This window comes from Coffea arabica, chromosome 1e, assembly GCF_036785885.1.
Source record: "Coffea arabica cultivar ET-39 chromosome 1e, Coffea Arabica ET-39 HiFi, whole genome shotgun sequence".
Taxonomy (NCBI): domain Eukaryota; kingdom Viridiplantae; phylum Streptophyta; class Magnoliopsida; order Gentianales; family Rubiaceae; genus Coffea; species Coffea arabica.
In genome coordinates this window covers 51,872,447-51,891,030 of record NC_092311.1, presented here as the reverse complement: position 1 = coordinate 51,891,030, position 18,584 = coordinate 51,872,447, and the positions used below count along the sequence as shown (strand labels likewise).

The window sequence follows — 18,584 nt, the reverse complement described above, 5'->3', positions numbered from 1 at the left end:
ATAAATTTGTAGAGCCATAAAATCTTAACAGCAATAAAGTTGGAAGTTTCACAACAATAAAAACCTATTGCTAACTGAAGATCTAACCTAACTCACCTAACTGCCACTAACTGAACTCTTTCTTTTCTTGCGCTTTCTTACTCTTTTTTTTTTTTTTTACATCCGTTAGATTAATTGGCTTTTCTAATGTTTTCAAAATAGATCTTTAATCATTTTGAAATCATAAAATTAGGTTGTAGAATCGTAAAATTCTATAAATATTGTCCGAAAACAAAATTTGTTTATCTGTGAAATTATAATTTATGAAAACATATGTTTTTTGATAAATGTAAAAAATACTCCAACTTTAGCACAAAAAAGATCATGTGCGTTCTCAAGTATTACATGCTAATATTTAATTTAGTTTACATTTTGTGAAAAATAATTTATCTAGATTAGTGAAATATAAGACTTGAATTCACGGAATCCTAATGATCAAACTATAATATTGTAGAATCATAATTTCTTAACAATAAATTTGGAAGTTTCAGCAATTGCTTGTCTATGTTCGTGCGAAGTGAAAAAAAAAAAAAGCAATTGCTTGTCCACATCCGAAGGTCTAACCCCAACAACTCACCAAACTAACTAAACTGCCAGTAAGTGAAAGTGACTCTTCCATTCGCTCTCCCTTTAACCTCTTGTGGTCGTGGCACGCTGCCCTGTACCACTGGTAAAAGTTACTATCGAATAGGAGTAACACCCAAATTGATCCGCATTTGTTTGGATCTCCCAATATAACTAATAAGGATTGAGTGAGATTATCCTCAACTAAATTGATCATTAATCTCCATTTCAAACAAATGGTACTGTTTAGTCTCTTTTTCATTTTTCAGAAACAAACGCTTAAGAGGATTTCCTGCCTCTCATTTTATGTATACATGCCATTATAGTTTTGAGTATTTGCTGCGACAGCAAAATGTGTAGAAACTCCTAGTGTCACCTTTTGGTACCAGAATAGAGGCAAAAGTTGAACCCTTGACTTCTCACCTCCACCAGCTCAGGAGGCCGTTGGCAAGACTCAAACTACTTGAGAGAGAGTAATCAGTAGTTTACTGGATTGGTGATATGCAGTCCCTCCAAAGCTCTATCTACTCTAGCATGCATCAAACTACTCTGGATTGCTGTTTCGATAAATTCACAGTCGGCCTTTTCTTTTGTCTAGCAAGAATTTAACACGGAAGATACACTTGTCCTCGATGAATGATGTAGATAGTTAACTTCGAATGTGGAGGAGTTTTTTGTTGGACCAAATTAATCTAGAAGTCGTAATCTATCGCATCAATTAACTTTGGAGTAAACTGAGTCAAGCAGGCAATTAAAGTTTTGGTGTAGCGACTTTAATGAAAAAGTTTGACTAGTGCCATTCCTTATATTCTTTCCAGAGTGGGGTTAACTTAATCAATTCTTTGAATTGATGGATAGGGTTAGTTGACTATAATGGGCCAAAGGAGCAACATTATAGTCCTCAGTGATCAGCAAAGGTTAGAAGAAGATGAAAGATCAATTGCCAGTTGAGAGTTGAGAGTCGAAATGGGTCGACCTAAATGACCTACCCAGTTGCATTTGCAGCTTCTCTCAAGTCTCTGGTGGTTTCCTCGTTAACTGAGTGCTCATTTTACTCACCCAATTTATTGAACCAGGCCTCAACTTTTCGTCGGTTAGTCAATTCACCAACCCCGGCAAGTACGTACGTAGGGATCCAACTTTTGTTTTAAAGGAATTAATGTAGGATTTCGTTTTTCAATACCAAGAGACTAATGCGGATTTCAATAATCTTTTCTCTTGAATGGTCAACACTTGCAACAGCATGCCTGCATTTTTCTGGGGCTAGCCTAAGAAATCCAATGTCATCAGAAGTTAGATGATTTGAGAAACCTTGTTTTAATTCATTTCCTTCCCTTTCACATGCCAATGCACCGCGCTAATCAAGGGGGAAGGGGAATTAGCTTCTCTTATTCAATTCATACCCGTACCAGTCACTACTTAGCTAGTCTTATTCATTTCCTTCCCTTTCGCGGTCCGTCTTCAATAAACAACACAATTCTGAATGGTTAGTAATAAAAGGATAAATAAATAAGTGAACCCTAGTCTTTAATGGTTAATAATAAGGCCCATAGAAGTAATTTATGAAATCCACGGAACTGATTACGGTTAATTTTTTTTGATACAATATCATAATTTCATTAAAATCTGCACTGATGGTAGAAATTACATATCAAATATACACAGGTATCAAAGAACAGATACGAAGAAAGAATACTTCAGACCTAAAAAATAATAAAACTATATTATAAAGTTCCAAATTTAAAAAATAAAATAAAATAATTATAACTCCATGGACATCTGTGCATGCTTTCAACCGCCAGATTTGTTGATTACATGCTTCAAGTCCAGATATTATGGTAAGATCTGCTGAAAAAATCTTCTCTCTCTCCCATGAGAGAATTGAAGAGAGTTTTAGCCAGAGAGTTTTTTTTTTTTTGAGAAAATAAAGGGAGAAGGAGTGATCTTTAATTGGTGATTATGGTTAATCTTAAACAAATATTATATGGGTATGAGTGAGATTAAAATCCATTCATCGTCTTAATAACACCTCCTTAATCTTTATTTGTAGATTCCCAATCCCTTCCCCCCTACCCCCTTCCAAGCCTAATTCTTCAATCCAAATGAAGATGGATAGCATTTGCACAATCAAGGAAAGAAGTGATTAGATAATTTGTTTTCAAGAAGGTGGTGGGTGATTCACCATTTTGCACCATCACCAAGGGGTCAAAACTCGATAGAGTGAGCCACCAAGTGAACTAACAAGAAAGTGACTACCTGTAATTAAGTCTCAACTCACCCATCCACAAAGGGCACTGCCATATTTCAACTACATGGACATCTATCCACCCTATATGTGATATGTCCCTTTCGGGGATTCTATTTTTTTTCGTTTAATTCTTCGTTGTCGCTGGGCATGCGGTTAAACGCACATTGTAGAAAATGGCGATCATAATTCTTTTGGTCGTTGAAGTTGACCATCTGGGAAGTGATCCTAATAGAATTCCAACCATTAGGTCTGATAGTCAATTTCAATCCAAACCCACTACCGTAATTCCAGGCACAAAGGTTGTATGCTGAGATTCAACAGATGTTTAGCTAACATCAAAATTTGGTAAGCCGAAAAGTTACAAGTAATGGAATAAACGTAGCATAATTAGACTTTTGTAAGTGGCATAGCTATTAATCTTGTCCATCTTTATCATTCAAACTGAGTCAGTATATTATATACCTGTGCTTCATCTTTATTTTTTCCTTTGAGTAATACGTTTACGTGTATAGTTCAGTTACAAGTTAGGCATGATTGGGCCAAAATTTTGTGAATGATTTTCTGGTGAATCCTCCGTGTTTTCTCCTTGCAAACTGCAGCAGCATTCACCGCACACAAGCACGTGAGGTGAGGTCGGTGTAGCAGGGATTCCTTTCATTGAAAGTCATCAAAGCCAGCCCATGTCGTCTAATCATTCTATCTTTGTTCCAATTACTAGTTCTATTTTGTCGACATAACAGTAACACTGGCTGATTCAGGTCTGAGGACGGAATGGGTCATGTGAAACTGGGAATATGTCTCGTCGTTTAGCTTCTCATTTCATAGTTGTTTTCATCAAAATCCTAATTAAATACTAGTACTAGTTCAGTTAATTGCCAAGCAAGCACGTCTACATCCATTTTGCGATCCAAGTGCAGAAAGTAACCAGTGGAAGAAAACAAAAAAAAAAGAGAAACTGGTGATTGATGAAAGCGAAGACTTGCTAATCAGTTCGATTGAATTCGATATCCAAAGGCGGCAGAAGTCAACAAACCACATCATCCTCGATTAATGTGCGGCAGTAACGCCCTCCAATGCTGCTTGCTGCTGCTGCTATATTCAAGACATCATTAAGCAACGAAAAGACTCTTGTGAAAATGGCAAATTTCCCGTTGACACGAGAGTTGTTAATCGAGTCGAGTCGAGCTCGAGCACATGATAATCGAGCGAGCTCGACTCGAACCTCCAATCGAGCTAGCTCGATCTCGCTCGATTAGTAATTCGAGGTTCAAAAGCTGTTCGAGATCGACTCGTCAAATTCGGCTGAAAACTCGAACTCGAGTTCAAAATCGAGCTGAACTTAACGAGCGGAGTCGAACCCTTATCGAAAAAAGGAAAGAGGGTAAAACTATTAGATATACAATGAAATTATGATAATGCCCCTACTATTCGAGCTTGTCGAGCATATCTCGGCTCGTTTAATAGACGAGTATATATACAACTCGAGATCGGCTTGTTTTCCTCAGTAAACGAGCCGGGTCGAACTCGGCTCGCGAGCTATCCGGTTCGATTAACAGCTCTAGTTGCCACCTTAAACATTAATGATTGGACTAAGACATGTCCCTCAATGCTATTTATTATTCCTAGTGGAAGTTCTTTCTTTGTGGAAATTTTGGTTCGTAAAGTTTCTTTTAGCTTTGTATCCCGAACTTATATAGAAGTGTGGTGTTAGAGAATGCAAATGAGACTTCATGATTCCCCTGGAACCATGAAAGAATGATATATTATTGACTCTCACAAATTCTAAATTTCCTCGAGTGATCAAGCATTTTACGTTTACAGCTTGCTGGTAACAAATTATTGCTACAAGTTTTATGGAGTTTTTGCGGTCATCCTCGCACCACATTATTCTCAGAATCAGTAGCAAAATTATTTGCCAGTAGCCCCTGTGATCGACCCCTACTCTTTTATTCTGGATTGGGCTAGAAAAAAAATATCGCACGGACCCATTTCTTCTTATTCTGGATCGACGGCGGCAACAAGAGCAAATCCAGTTCCGCTGCCCAGATTCGAGAGGAATTTCCATTCCAGTGCTGGTCATCATCATTACAACTTTACATTTGTCATCTGTGTGCTGTAGATCACTCATCCTCCCTCTTCGGCTACTAATGCTTCAGACAGCCCCGGTTCCTACAATTATGGGACAAAACGCAAAATTCAATCCGTATTACTGTTCTTCAATCTCCATATCAATCCGTATCAAATACTAAAACGTTGTACCAAAAAAAAAAAAGATTAAAATTAATAGGTAGATCTTAATTTATAGGAGCATAATCCGTGAGGTTATGAACGAAAAACGTTTTAGGTCCAAGTAAACCAAAACTATTTGCACACCCAATCACTTGATCTTAAACATGCACTAACTTGCAAGTATCTTCAAAAACACAGTAGTGCAATTGAGTAGATTTTGTATTCACTTAGCTTGGACTAATAATGGTAACCAGGAATCCGGATACTTAAATTGAGACAACGAATAACATAATCCATTTTTGCTTTGATTTTCTATGGGATTGTCTTTCATGGTTTATCTAAATCAACATAAAACAGTCTTCAAAAATTACATGCCCTGATCATGAAAACAAACTCTCCTATCATCTTAAGAAGGGATTAATTCATGACATTTGAACTGTTTTCTCCTTTTTGGTTTTCAAATCTGCGGAGGTTATGTATTAAAATAATTAAAAGTTCACTGATTGAGGAAACCACCGTAATCTTTATTAGGAATAGGAGGACAAGTGAAGAAAGAAGTTAAACGGCGTAGATCATTAGAATAAAAAATCTGGAAATACTCTAAGTAGTTCCTAGCTTGAAAAAGGACTAACATGATTCGAGGTCGGTCAACAAAATTAGCCTAACCATGATACTCGAGGCCATGAAAAGCGGCCTAGCCAGACATGCAGGTATTCATAAAATATTCCCAGGCTCTTGTTTCCTACAAATGGAGTGACAAATCAAGCTTCTGATCTTTATCCTTATCATCAACACCACAGCTCTGGCTTTTATTTAGCGAGGGCAGAATCCCCGAGCATTCTCCCCTATTGCCATTGCACCTAGTTGAATTTCTTTGCCAATTTGACAAGCTTCTCTCATCCGCTTCATGCTGATTATACGGGTTATTCAAGTAGTTGCAACGATAAAGCACCATATTCTCAAACCGCGGTGCTGCATTGTTTGATCCAAACCTGTTAGAAACTTGATGGCCCGCAGGGAATTGGCAAAGGTTGCCCGCATGAGCAGTTAGGTAGACAGAAGGGTTGAGAATACCAATAGGATGATTGGGAGCAAATACTAGTGGTGGTTGTGGGAGGGAAGAGTAGGTGTTCAATTCAGGAGAAACCCTTTTATTCTTCCTAGCTGCACTCCTCTCTTTCTTATGGGCATTTTGATGACCTCCTAAAGCTTGTGAACTATGAAACTTTCGCGAACAATACAAGCAAGGAAATGATCTTGTTGCGTCTTCAGCGTTGGTTGGTGAGACATGGACTCCATTCTCGCAACTCATACCTATATATGACGACAACATAACAACGCAAGGATTAATGACAAAAGAAACATGAAAACATATAAATCAAGCGGTTATTATTATTTTTTAAAAAAAAAAATTTGTTTAAGAGGGGTAGGTAGATTGAGGATGGATTGGACATATTTACATATTAGGCAGATGTATATATGTAGTATATTCAAACAAACCTTGAGTAAGTAGGGGATGTTGGCTTTCCTTATGCAGAAATAACAGGTGGAGGAACAGAATGGAACTAGTTTACAGACTTTTCAAGTACCTGGGCTGGGGAGGGGTTTGATGATCTGATCAAAAGAAAAAGAACTTAGTTGTAACTTGTAAGGATGGTGGGAGTTCAGTCAGCAGTTATGGGAGGCTTGGGAAATGTGAAGAGCTGTCTGTGGTGTAAGTGGGATCATTAAAAAGAGTGCATGGACAAAGAGCAAGAGAGAGCGTATGGGCTTGGGAGTGGGAAACAGAAGAAGAGATAAGAGGAGGATAAGTTACTACAGAAGCATCCTCCTCCAATACGCTACGTTTATGCATGCTGAAGCAAAGAGAGGTGATACTGGAGGAAGCAAAGATAGAGATGTGTCTATGTAAAATTGGCTTGGGGAAATGGGTTCTCTCTCTCTCTGCTGCCTCTCTTCCTCTGACTTTGGCACTTGGGTTTTTCATGCAGAGATAAGCGTCATGAATCATCACTCTTCTTTTATTTCACTCCTTTGCTTCTCACACTCCTTGTCATCGTCAGCGACCAAAAATCCATCCCCATACCTTGAGAGAGTTTTGGTTGTAACTATTTCCATCGAAGTAACCAATTTACTGCGAGTGACACACTCTTTTGTCCAACCAGCATCAAGCGGTGAATCAATTAAAAGGTATGCATGATTCAGGAAATTGGATTAGACGCGGAGAGAGTGAAGTTCTGAGCTGTAATACCCAAAACGCCAATATGGATGACCGGGGGGCAATTCAAAGACAAAGCAAGAATTGTCCCCCACTTGGTCAGAGAGGTAGTTGCCTGAGTCCAGCTTCTCTATCTCTCTTTATGCTAATGGCCTATGCTGCCATTTTTAGCTTTATAATAAATAGTTATGGGGGGGATTCGGCCACTACGCACTGGTTCATCTGTACCATCTGACACATCCACCGCCATTTCCATGCAACTTGATCAGCTTTCATCCATTCGTCGTTGCATGCCTGGGTTTTCCACATGACACGTACAAGACAATTTACCACGGATTGTAGTGAATACTGCTGCTGCATAATGAACCTCCCCATCGTTTTTTCCCAAACAGTGTCATAGCACTCACCAACGAATCAAAAGAGCCTAAAACTTACATAACCACTTTGGTCATAAACTTTGCTTGAGAACTGCAGTGGCGATTCTGATTCTCCACGCCAACCGCAATTTACAATGCAATTAATTATCGGTCGGCAAATGTCCCCGACCAGAAAACAAGGCCATAGATTTGCTTTCTTTAACCATGAGAAAGAAATCAAGAATGCAGCTCAACGTCATCTCCCGAATTAATTACTCACTGCGACGGCCAACCCCAGGAGGCAAATATCATAACGTTTTCTATGATTCGGCATACGAACTAGTTTAAGCAAAGCCCAATTTAATATTGCCTTGGCAGTAGGAGAATTTTCCTAATCCCCCGCCAAAGATCGCCCGGCTGGTCCTGGTAAGAAATCAATAACCATATCGCACATATTCATTAATAAGCATTACAAAAAAAATGCATTCAAATGACCCTTTAAGAAAATAGTAAAAAAATCATACCAGCAGGACTCCCGTGGCCAAGTGCGAGAATAATCGAGGATGGGGGGTGGGGGGGAAGAGAGAGAGAGAGCGAGAGACTGTGTGTTTGTAAACGGATACATCCATACAGCAACAGATTCCCAAAAAAATGAACTCAGGAATGAATGATTAAGAATAATTTCTTAATTGAATGAAGATTAATCAAGATGATCGGTAACCGCCGAGTGCATGAATACATTTCTTCCCTTTGACTGGGGATTGGAATTGGCGAGAGGAAAAACTAACCCGATTTTGAAAAGCTATAGACAAGGTAAGAAAACTTAGGACTGGAGAAAGGCCAAAGAAAAAACGAGGTGCAAAACATATAATTACACTATCAAAAATCTACGACTAATCAAGAATAGACAAATCCAAAAGCATGGTACCACAAATAAAATCCTAAGAGCAGCCAAAGCATTTTCTTATAGACAGAAAGCTTGAAGCTGCAGGTACTGGCTCGGGCTCCATTTTTTTACGCGGCAGATGTTTGAGGAAGGCTCTCACTGCTCCTGTTACTCCATCTTCATCCTCCATAGCCTTTGCAAGTGCAACTGCACGCTCTTTAACCTGCGCATCATCATTTGAATTGCACCACAAAAAATATTTTTCCTTACAAGGTCTCGAACGGAGAGAAGGGATATTAGACAAAAGCAAATTTCGCACAAGTACCTCCGCATCTAACATGAAATTAATTGCATGAACCAATTTTGGAAGTGTGAATTCATCGACTGGTATAGGAGCAGGACCTACACCTCTAGCATGTACTCTCTCACCCCAAAATGGTTGGTCACCAAAGAAAGGTACAACTGTTGTTGGACACTGCAGTTTGGACCGATTGTCATGTACAGCTTCAGAAACAATAATCAAACAATCTGCTAAATGTTACATTGTTTCATGTTCTACTTACCGCAGCCTTAAGACCAGCAGCTGTTGTTCCAGCACCTCCATGGTGCACCTGAAACAAAATGCAAAACAATGGGGATTAAGCTCACCTGCTCATATATGAGTGCAGGTAGGATACTTTTTCAGGTTCAGCTCAGAACAAAGAGCACCATTTAATCAAATAGACATTGAACCAAAAATATTCATCTGATCTGAATTCTTAGATGCACAACAGAAATTACAAATGACTTAAAAGTAAGACCAAAACTCTCATAAAGAAGCTACAGGTGTAGATTTCACAAATTGGCAAGGCCAGCTCGAATTTACTATTGGAAACCTGTGCTAGAGTTTGTTATACCAAAAACATAAATCAATTAATGCTAGAACTCTCATGTTTGCTATTAACCTTATGCTCAAAAAACTTGTTTATTAGCTGCTCAAATGGCTGCAGACCATGTTGGTCCACATAATAAAGCTGACTCTATCACCGCCCTGTGTTTTTACCCTTTTTTTTTGTTCTTTTTCAAATTTCTGGCTCTATACACACACTGTATGCCCAAGGATAGTGAAATGTCAACTAATTATTAAAACTAATGCCATCCCTCTCTCTGTATGAAGTTCAGAGAGAACAATGATTTTTAATGCTTCAAGCTATCTTGAACTCATGTCTTTCCACCAACTGTAGTGCAAAATTATGGTCATACTCATATCCACCAATCAATACACAGTCATCAAAAAATAACATTTGAAAGAGATTTCATGAACTTCTATTTCTCCATGCTTAAAGCAATATGCTACTCTGAGAAATTCCAAGAAAACATTCATGTCCATAAACACAAAATAACACCAGTTCAAGCAAGCACATTGCAACAAAGATGACAAAAGCTTACCACGGCAGCACATTGCAAGAAGAGCCAATCATGAGGGACATTATCCAGCAAATATATGAAGTCCTTTGGTTCAGCCACTGGAAGGAAATCAGCTAAATCAATAACAGAGAATCCCTATAGCAAGAAGTATGAATTTGCCAATGCAATCATAAACAAGAGAATCAAGTACAAGAAACAAAAACTTACAGTTACCAAGGCCTCCCCAGCCTTTGTTAATGATGCCTCTTTGCCCAGTTTTCTCCAATGCTTCAACAATTATTTGGGTCATTTTCTCTGGCTCTTGAACAGGCTGAGACAAAAGATACATGCCAGATTAAGGTAAAAGAGACACAAATCTGGATAGCCAAGGTGCATGAAGGCATGTAATAGCAGTTTATAATGTCAAATAGCAATGGAGATGTATGAATAAGTGCCAAAGTATGGAGCATGTTAGGTGAATTTTCTCACTAAATGAGGGATAGCCAAGAATTTTTCCAGCGTATTTTTTAACAGAGGATCTGTTAAAACCCAACCAATGACAAAATAGTTCTGTTAACTCCTTTTTGGTTCAACTGATGTTGGTCCATCAAGAGAGGGGAAAAAATTCTACCAGCTTGATGGGATTGAAGTCTGTGAACAAGATGTAAAAAGTTCGAAAGCTTAAAGCTGTACTTAGCAGAATCATAATCAGAAAGGCATTTCAAGAGCTGCTTGGAGTGTTCATAGGGAAAAGAATAGTTATTGTCAAAGCAGTGATTTCAAGTGATGTTGTCCAAGATGAAGAGGGATTAGCTGATTGGTAACTGAAATTCAAGGGAATCAAAGTCAACCAGGACTATCTTCTCTATATCAAAACCAAAAAGAAAGTCAACCACCATGACAGGAATGGTGAACACATAACAGTAAAGTTGGAAATTTCCAAACTCACAAGGCTACCAAATCCAATGTAAATGGGTTTTGGACCAGCGTTAAGCCAGTTTACAAGTGGTTCAGGAGGCTGATAATTTGATGCTAGATCAAGGAAGCAAAAACCTACAACATCCACCTTTTGTCCCCAATCTACAAAATAAAAAACACAAAGAAGGGTCAGACTCTAAAACATCAGTCCAGGCTGCATTGTATGCCAAGAGAAAGAAAACAAGTCACAAGCTATGAGATCTAGAATAATTAATATCTAATTGTCAATAGACTGCATACCCATTCAACAAACTCAAAATTGTAAAATGTTCAGATATAAAACCTCCTGGATTCTTGGAAAATGAAGCATAACTTTCTCATAATAGGGGGTATCTGTTTAATACCTTTTGGCTTAGGAACAAGGTGGGGACTCCATATGTAACCATGTGGAATATCAGACTCAGAGCCTTGTGAGCCGCTCAGGTAAGTGACTGGCCGTAGCTTCAGTTTTTTCTTTCTTGCATCATTTATCATATCCCTTATTCCTAGCCAGATTAAGGAGTCAACAATCTGATATGAAAGCTGCAGAATTCACACGAACAATTGTTACCCAGGAAACACAAAATTCTGGTGAAGCAAACCAACAATTGAGAAGAGGAGAGGATAAAACTAGTGAGAGAAAAGTCCCAGAGGAAAGACAAGAGAAAGGAATTCTGAAGCACAAAATTTCAGATAAATGATGACAAGATCGCAAAAAATTACAAATGAACAATTACCCTATATCCTGCTGGTTGTTTAACACGGGATAAAGGATGGGGAAATTCACTAGTTGGCCTGTTGGAAAGATAAGATGCTAATTGGTCAATATATCCAGAATCAGCAATTGAAAATACATAAGGATAAGAAGGTTAATCAACAATATAAATGAATTTGAACTAAAACTACATTTGTTATAACTCTGCTAACCATATAAAACTTACGTCCATGGCATTGTAAAAAATATGTGGAGTGGAACTTTTAATGCCTCTGCAACATGTGTATGTCCTGAAACATAACTTAAATTGGTTAGCTGCAGATATTAATGTGTTTGCCTGCATTTTTAGTGACACTCTCCTTTAATCATCTAAACTTGAACTTTATGAGGTGCCCAACTACATAAAAACCACATAGGTGTTATTATTGGACTTTTTGGGTTGTGTCAAAGATGTTAACTGGACTTTTTGGGTTACTTTATTAAATTAGTTGAATTATAACATGCCTCTGCACAGTAAAATAATGAAAGAAACCTGCTGATTATTGACATGCATTTTTTTGTTGTTGGGGGGGGGGGGGGGGGGGGGGGGGGGGGGAGCTTCTACTACAAGGCACAGGACAAACAATTGTGTAATTAAGTGGACAAGAATGACCAGTAGATTTAATAGACTATGGAATCTAACCATATGCTGGAGGATTTGCAATAATTGCATCAGCTTTGAAAGGAATTCCCGTATCAACATCAGGTTCTTTACAAGCAGGGAGTAAAGAATTTATTATTTCCTTTATTTGATTCCGTTGGATAGGTATTTCTGAAGGTCCTGATGGCAGAAAACCTTTGTTCTTAACCATGTCTGCAAAAATTCCAATCAAAAGAAGGGAAAAAAAAAAAAACAGAACCGTTATTTAACATCCTTGCTACTGCACAAGCATTCACCAATGAGAAAATGCCAAATTTGAAAACTTAGTGGTAATTCAATTGTGTCTCAATATATTACCAAGTTCAGATTTGACCGCCTTACAAACTGCTAAAAGCCCCAACACCACAACTTAGAGTGCATTAAAAAATATATTAGCATCCCAAAAGTTTGCCAAAATAGAGGATGATCTACAAACCAAGATCAGATGCAACTGAAAGACAAATCTTCGAACTGGGGAAGTGCTAATAAGAAGACGAAAGCAGGGTTAAGTCGAGAGCCTGGCAGGGACAATATTTGGAGTGAAGTCGTAGTTAGCACATAGCAGCAGGGAAGAAAGATGCGCTTTATATTGGAATGCACATTATCCACTTTTCAAATGTTCAAGATATGGCTAACTAAAGGAGAAACGAATTTTTAGAGAGAAAAAGATGATGATTTGAAGAATCTAGTCCCAGGAACAATAACCTGATAAAGCATACTAATGCACTGCAAAATGAAGATGGACATTATAAACTTTACACTTCAGATGTTTTAAAGCCTGATAAACCATAAGATTGCTATGTATACATCATGATTATCAGAAAGCATGTCTTATCTAACTGTAAAGACACGTCTTTTAGAGTCAAAAGTTGCTTTCCTTTTGTGTGGACGCATTTCAGTGTGACAACAGTAAAATGTATAGACAAATAAGAATTGAGAAATCTGGTATGCACAATATTTGACAGGCAAAAACAGGAAACAAATTCAATGCATGCCTATATCCAATATAATTGTCCATATCGTCTTAGCAACAATGTTCCAACCCATCATCCTAAACCAGTTGAAAACTTTACAAGATGTTCATGTGTCATTTGATTAGGATATAATCAGAAGTCTTGCCTGCATTAATTGATCAAAACATATCAAACAAGTAAACACAGAAGTACATCCTCGGCAGTTTAAACCAAACTTTAACATCAAATACAAGATAAGTACGTCGTGAACAGAAAAAAAACAATCATTTCATGACAATTGTATTAAATTAAACAGGAAAAATGAAGTACGGACATCCAGCAAGGACTTTTGGATCGCCACCAAGAGGATAGAATTCCAACCCAGAAGTCAACACAAACTCTTTAAAATTTGAATGAGTTGCCAGCCTTACACGATGGCCATAGTCCTGCAACAAAATCTTTATCAGTAAAATTTCATGAACTCAATCACATTATTATCTTTAATGATGGTTGATCGACTTACTAATCCCTGTTTAAGAGAGAAGAATAAATCATCCAAGATCTAGTTTCAAGGAGATTGCAGCTCCAATGGACTCAGCTTCTTTAGCTTTACTAGAGTTATCAAGTGCTAATCATCTAGGCCAAATTAGATGGCCCAAAAACATGGTAAACCATTTATATTCCAATAAGTAAACACTATAGAAGGAGGCTCCCAAAAGCCTATTTTTATTGATAGATTAGAACTGGAACACCAAAAGAAACATATGACAACCAACATCCTTTTCCCAAAATGGATCGGTGGTTGCCCAAAAACATGGGAAGAAAAAGTGGTTGATGTTGCAGTTACAATATCCAGATACTAGGGTCTAAGCTGTTGCATTTATGACACCTGCATCCTCCAATGGTGCAGGCAAATGAAGAGAAATCCAAATCCAGTATCTTCTAAACTTTAGAACAGAATAAAGAAACAGTGGCACTCCACACAATGCAAATCATGCAAACCTCAACTCACAGCTGGACAGTATCATAGATGGTTGGAATGATAATATACACATGACCAGTAGGCAACCAACTGAAAGAGTACAAATGACCAGAAAACCCAAAGATATCCTAGTTGGAAGGAAAGATAATTTGACATTAAGAAACCTATGTTTCTTAGGGAGTGGAGCTGCATACTGCATGAGCATATACATAATAAGTTCTCTTGTACCTAGAAATGATGATAATCAAGATATCAGTTAGCAAGGCAGAGCAAATGTACCTGCAATTTCTTTCCAATTGCAATAAATGGTTGCACATCACCACGTGTTCCAACTATAAGCATCACTATCTGTAGTGGTGGAATATAGCGAAGTTCTGTATCATCAAGAGGTATGTCATCAGCTTCAGATGGTTGTTCACTGGCAATTCCTATAGCCTGAGGTTCAACATCTCCAGGAAATTCAAACTCTACAGTTCCATCATCTTTGACAGTAGCTATTCTGTTCAACAATTTGAGCTGCAATTTTTTAAATGTTTAAAAAAAGATTGCAAGCATGTAAGTACTTAAAGTGTCACCATGTGCAATAAGTAATCTACAGTAAGGAGATCACCAAGATTTAGAAACTTCATGACACTGTATGCAGCTATAACATTAGTAGTATTGCACCAAAAAGCATCTTAATGAAACTGATGCAAATTGGAAAATAACTGCTCTTAATAGATACACCAAGTCAGTATCTGATCTTTGTAAATGAATAAATGCATCTAATAACAATAATAGGATAATACACATTAAGGAGACCTCAATGCATCCTTTTATGAACTGAAAATGCCAAATAGTCATGGACCTTGTAATCTGAAGAACAATATTCAACAACCTGCGTCAGACATTGAACTTTTCCAATACAAACTCCAACCCAAGAAACCAATTATCTTGCTTAAGCTCAGTCAAACTTGCAAAATGTTCACCAACTTGAAATCAAATTAAGCTAATTTTCTTTAAATGCTGGACTGTTCATAAAAGGATTAAGATTCAAAAACTCAAGGAATTTCACAGGTGAGAACTGTATGCTGGAAACTTGCTTCTGTAATATATTGAAGCAAGGAACAAGTGGACACTGGTTGACAATGTAAGAAAGCTGAAGAAAAATGCAGAAGAAGTGATTTTATAGGGAGAGACATGGCCTATTGTCTACAGCTAAACCAGTGTCCCTAAGGCAACATATGATTTTGTTTTTTCCATGGCATGATTTCCACATGGCTTCCTATTTGTGTGATAGAGATGCTAAACGTTTCCTGTAGTGTAGAGATTAGCATTTCATAAAAAAGAAACCAAAAGAACAGAGACAAACAAAATTCTATAGTTATCACAGATATTAATTAGTCACACTTTCCTCACCCTAAAAACTCCACAAATATGGGGCATAACAAATAGTTCAAGACTGTTTTTTTTTGCTTGCTTTTTGAGTGGTTCAAGACAGTGTTAGTCTGGTAGACCATCATCTAACTCCATGGTTGTTACCTTCATGCACCAAAGTGATATTTCACATATCTTATTTTATCATTGTGTTTTTTGTAGATCATCAATACATCACGCTCTCTCAGGAAGCTCTCCAGGATATTATAATATTAGTGTTAAGAACGCACAGATATGTGTCCAATTTAGAAATAATTAATTTATTACATGAATTAGTTTTGCACAAATTATGTTTTTTTACATTAACATTTTTCATTAAAGAACTTTGATTTATTAATATTTGCTTCAATGAGATTATAGTTAATTTGGTAGTTACAATACTTAGGGTAGTTATGAGCGGCTATGTTGGCAAGCTGTGATTAGGTGATTAGGATGTAAATTAGTTTTTCTAAGGGTAAAATTGGAATTTCAAAAAATGCAAAAATGTTTACAACAACTGCTACTATACTAGCTTTATATAATGTATAGATACGTATTTATGGTGGCATTTGAATGTACCAATGAGGATGCACGCTTCTACAACATTCCCCATGACTGCAAGTTCAAACCATACGCGAGAGCTGAAAGGAATTCTTTCTAACACAAAAGCTGACAACTGTAAGAACTTCAACACACTCTTTAATCTTTTCAATTGACCATTATCAACAGCATTTCTTCCAAGACCAAATGGCCAGAACAATATCTTCAAATTTTTAATTGGTCTTTCACCAAATTCATGCTTCAAAAGTGATTAATTTTAACTATTGAAGAGAAAATTGACCAAAAGAAGGGAGATAAAGCAAGAAAGAAGACAGATAACAGGTAGAAGAAAAAAGAATGAAAGCAGGACATTATAATAAACTTCTTCAATTCTCAGGTTGATCGATGAATGCCACACAAATACAAATATTAGTCGTTTATGTTAGCAATCACTCTAGCCGGTAAACTAATTTTGACAATAAATAAAGTCCAAGATCCACATCATAAACCCTGAAGAAAAAAGAAATAAAAATAAAATAGAAAGCCCTTAACAGTCTAGCTCCTTTTTTTGTAAATGATGCGCAATGTTGTCATGTGAAAGAAACACGCAAACACAATAAGGACATAACAATACCTTCTGTTGCACAGGAATTTTGTCGTCAAAAATTTGTGCTGCCTCTTCAGAAAGTATGTTATGATGCCTCTGGCCCTCAGTTTTTGCTCTGTCCAACGTAAAATTATTTAAAGGTGGTTCCAATTTGTCTAAACTCAGAATTTCAGGTTGTAATGTAGTCACTCTGGAGATACTCCCAGCGGTTCCTGGCAAATTAATAGCAATTAATTCAATTGGAACTTTTACCATTCCAATGCCAAACAACAATCAAAGAGTCACATCTCTCATCTTACTTCCATACCAAAACGTAGACACCCTAATTCAAGAAAGAGAACTTAAAAAGAGAGACTTCCACTTCGAATTGCGTAAGAACTGAGAAGTTACTAATTCATCAGAACCAAAAAGGATGCATCAGCCGGGAAGGGGGTTCGATTTAGCTTAATCGTCGTAATTTCGACCTTCATGTCCTACTACTTCGCATGGGAACAGCAAAAAAAAAAAAATTTGCTACGAGTTCAATCAATAAACCTGAAGAGTCACCTCCGCCATTAGAAACTGGAGCATCACTGCTGCTACAGTCGACGGTGTGTACTTCACCACCATAACCATTTCTAATACTTCCGCCTTCAGCTTCCTTCTCTAATTCCACGGAAACTTCGCCGGAAGTCGAAGAAGTTCTAGCCTGGTCAACTTTCTCCAACGACTCCGCCATCACCGTTTCCGGCGAACTTCGCCGTTCCTGCTCCTTCCGATCCAGATCTGAAGAGCTTTCCAGAACTCCAGAAATATATATCGGTAAGGTAGCTATGCATACGAGTGTTGGTGAAGTAAAGAGTTGAGGAAGTAACAGTACGGACAGAGGAAAAGAAAAAATAATTTTTTTTTTCCCCTCCGAAAAAAAGGCACGTTCGAGGGAGTGGGTGAAGGGTCTGAGATTATGCTGGAATCGAGCGGAGGACAAGAAATAACCGCAACTAGCCTACAGCTACCGATTCTGTCTAATCATCAGATTCAGACCAGAGAGCTTTTTTTTGTGATTTTCATTTTATAATTACGTATGCTGACGCCAAAATGCTCGTCGTTGCCACTCGCAACTGACTCCAGTTGGACCTAATTATGCGTCGTTTCAAAATTACAATTGACCCGTCTACCATTTCAATGCTACAACCGGCTTTCAAAAAAGGAAAAAAAAAAAAAAAAAAAAGGTTACAATCCGGCTCAATATCATATTTTTTAACTACCTTCACAATTTATCAATTTTCTTGAATTTAATTTTGTTTTGATTGTATAAATATTTGTTCATGCTACAGCTTGAACAATTATCAAAACAAGCTCAATATTCAAATTTTGGGAGTCAATAATAAATATCGAACTCATAAAGAGTAGTCCTTTACAACTAATAGACATTTGGTTTGAAAATGATGTACATTAATATTTTGTTTCATATTTAAATTTTAAAAATTATCACCACTTTTAATGAGAATTTTTAAGTATTAACATTAAATTTTTGAGAAGAAATAATAGTCATCTATTTCTTCACTTTTCATTGTGTAGACGGTAGAAAAAGAAAAACAAAAAGGAGTAACAAACACCTTTCTTCTTAAACTATACATCTAGTCATACTCAAATCTATCTTATTTCAATTTATCTGTCATTTTTTTTCACTTTCGATCCTAGTATTCTTAGTATCCCATTTCCCTGTTATTCTTTTTTACTTAAACTCCATATGATTGTAAATGTCAAATTGATAAGAAACAATTAAAATATATAGATTTTTATTCAGAAAAACAAAAAGATTGCTAAGTCTACTATGAAAGAAGTATG

The 18,584-nt window shown here is 37.2% G+C and overlaps 2 protein-coding genes and 1 long non-coding RNA gene across 4 annotated transcripts; all 3 read right to left on the bottom strand.

Moving 5' to 3' along the window:
• Window positions 1–4,572: 4,572 nt before the first annotated feature.
• LOC140013408 (uncharacterized) lies at window positions 4,573–5,819 on the bottom strand. The gene is made up of 2 exons (XR_011820431.1): window positions 5,713–5,819; window positions 4,573–5,020 (listed from the first exon to the last, which is right to left on the bottom strand). It is a non-coding gene; the product is annotated as an uncharacterized lncRNA (long non-coding RNA).
• Window positions 5,820–5,822: 3 nt separating this feature from the next.
• LOC113696120 (protein LATE FLOWERING) lies at window positions 5,823–6,392 on the bottom strand. Its single transcript, XM_027215475.2, has one exon. The coding sequence runs from the start codon at window positions 6,390–6,392 to the stop codon at window positions 5,823–5,825; it is 570 nt and encodes a 189-aa protein (XP_027071276.2).
• A 1,926-nt stretch (window positions 6,393–8,318) lies between these two features.
• Window positions 8,319–17,873, bottom strand: LOC140013403 (sterol 3-beta-glucosyltransferase UGT80A2-like). 2 transcript variants are annotated; one of them, XM_072062676.1, is made up of 14 exons: window positions 17,289–17,873; window positions 16,782–16,966; window positions 14,492–14,728; window positions 13,565–13,676; window positions 12,281–12,451; window positions 11,825–11,888; window positions 11,621–11,678; window positions 11,249–11,426; window positions 10,876–11,006; window positions 10,155–10,257; window positions 9,969–10,045; window positions 9,104–9,151; window positions 8,866–9,015; window positions 8,319–8,763 (listed from the first exon to the last, which is right to left on the bottom strand). In XM_072062676.1, exons 1-14 carry the CDS (start codon window positions 17,470–17,472, stop codon window positions 8,596–8,598), a joined length of 1,866 nt encoding a protein of 621 aa, XP_071918777.1. In that variant the 5' UTR covers window positions 17,473–17,873; the 3' UTR covers window positions 8,319–8,595. The 2 variants fall into 2 exon arrangements, with proteins under 2 accessions (XP_071918777.1, XP_071918779.1); XM_072062678.1 differs by having other exon boundaries at window positions 17,301–17,848.
• Between the last annotated feature and the right edge of the window lie 711 nt (window positions 17,874–18,584).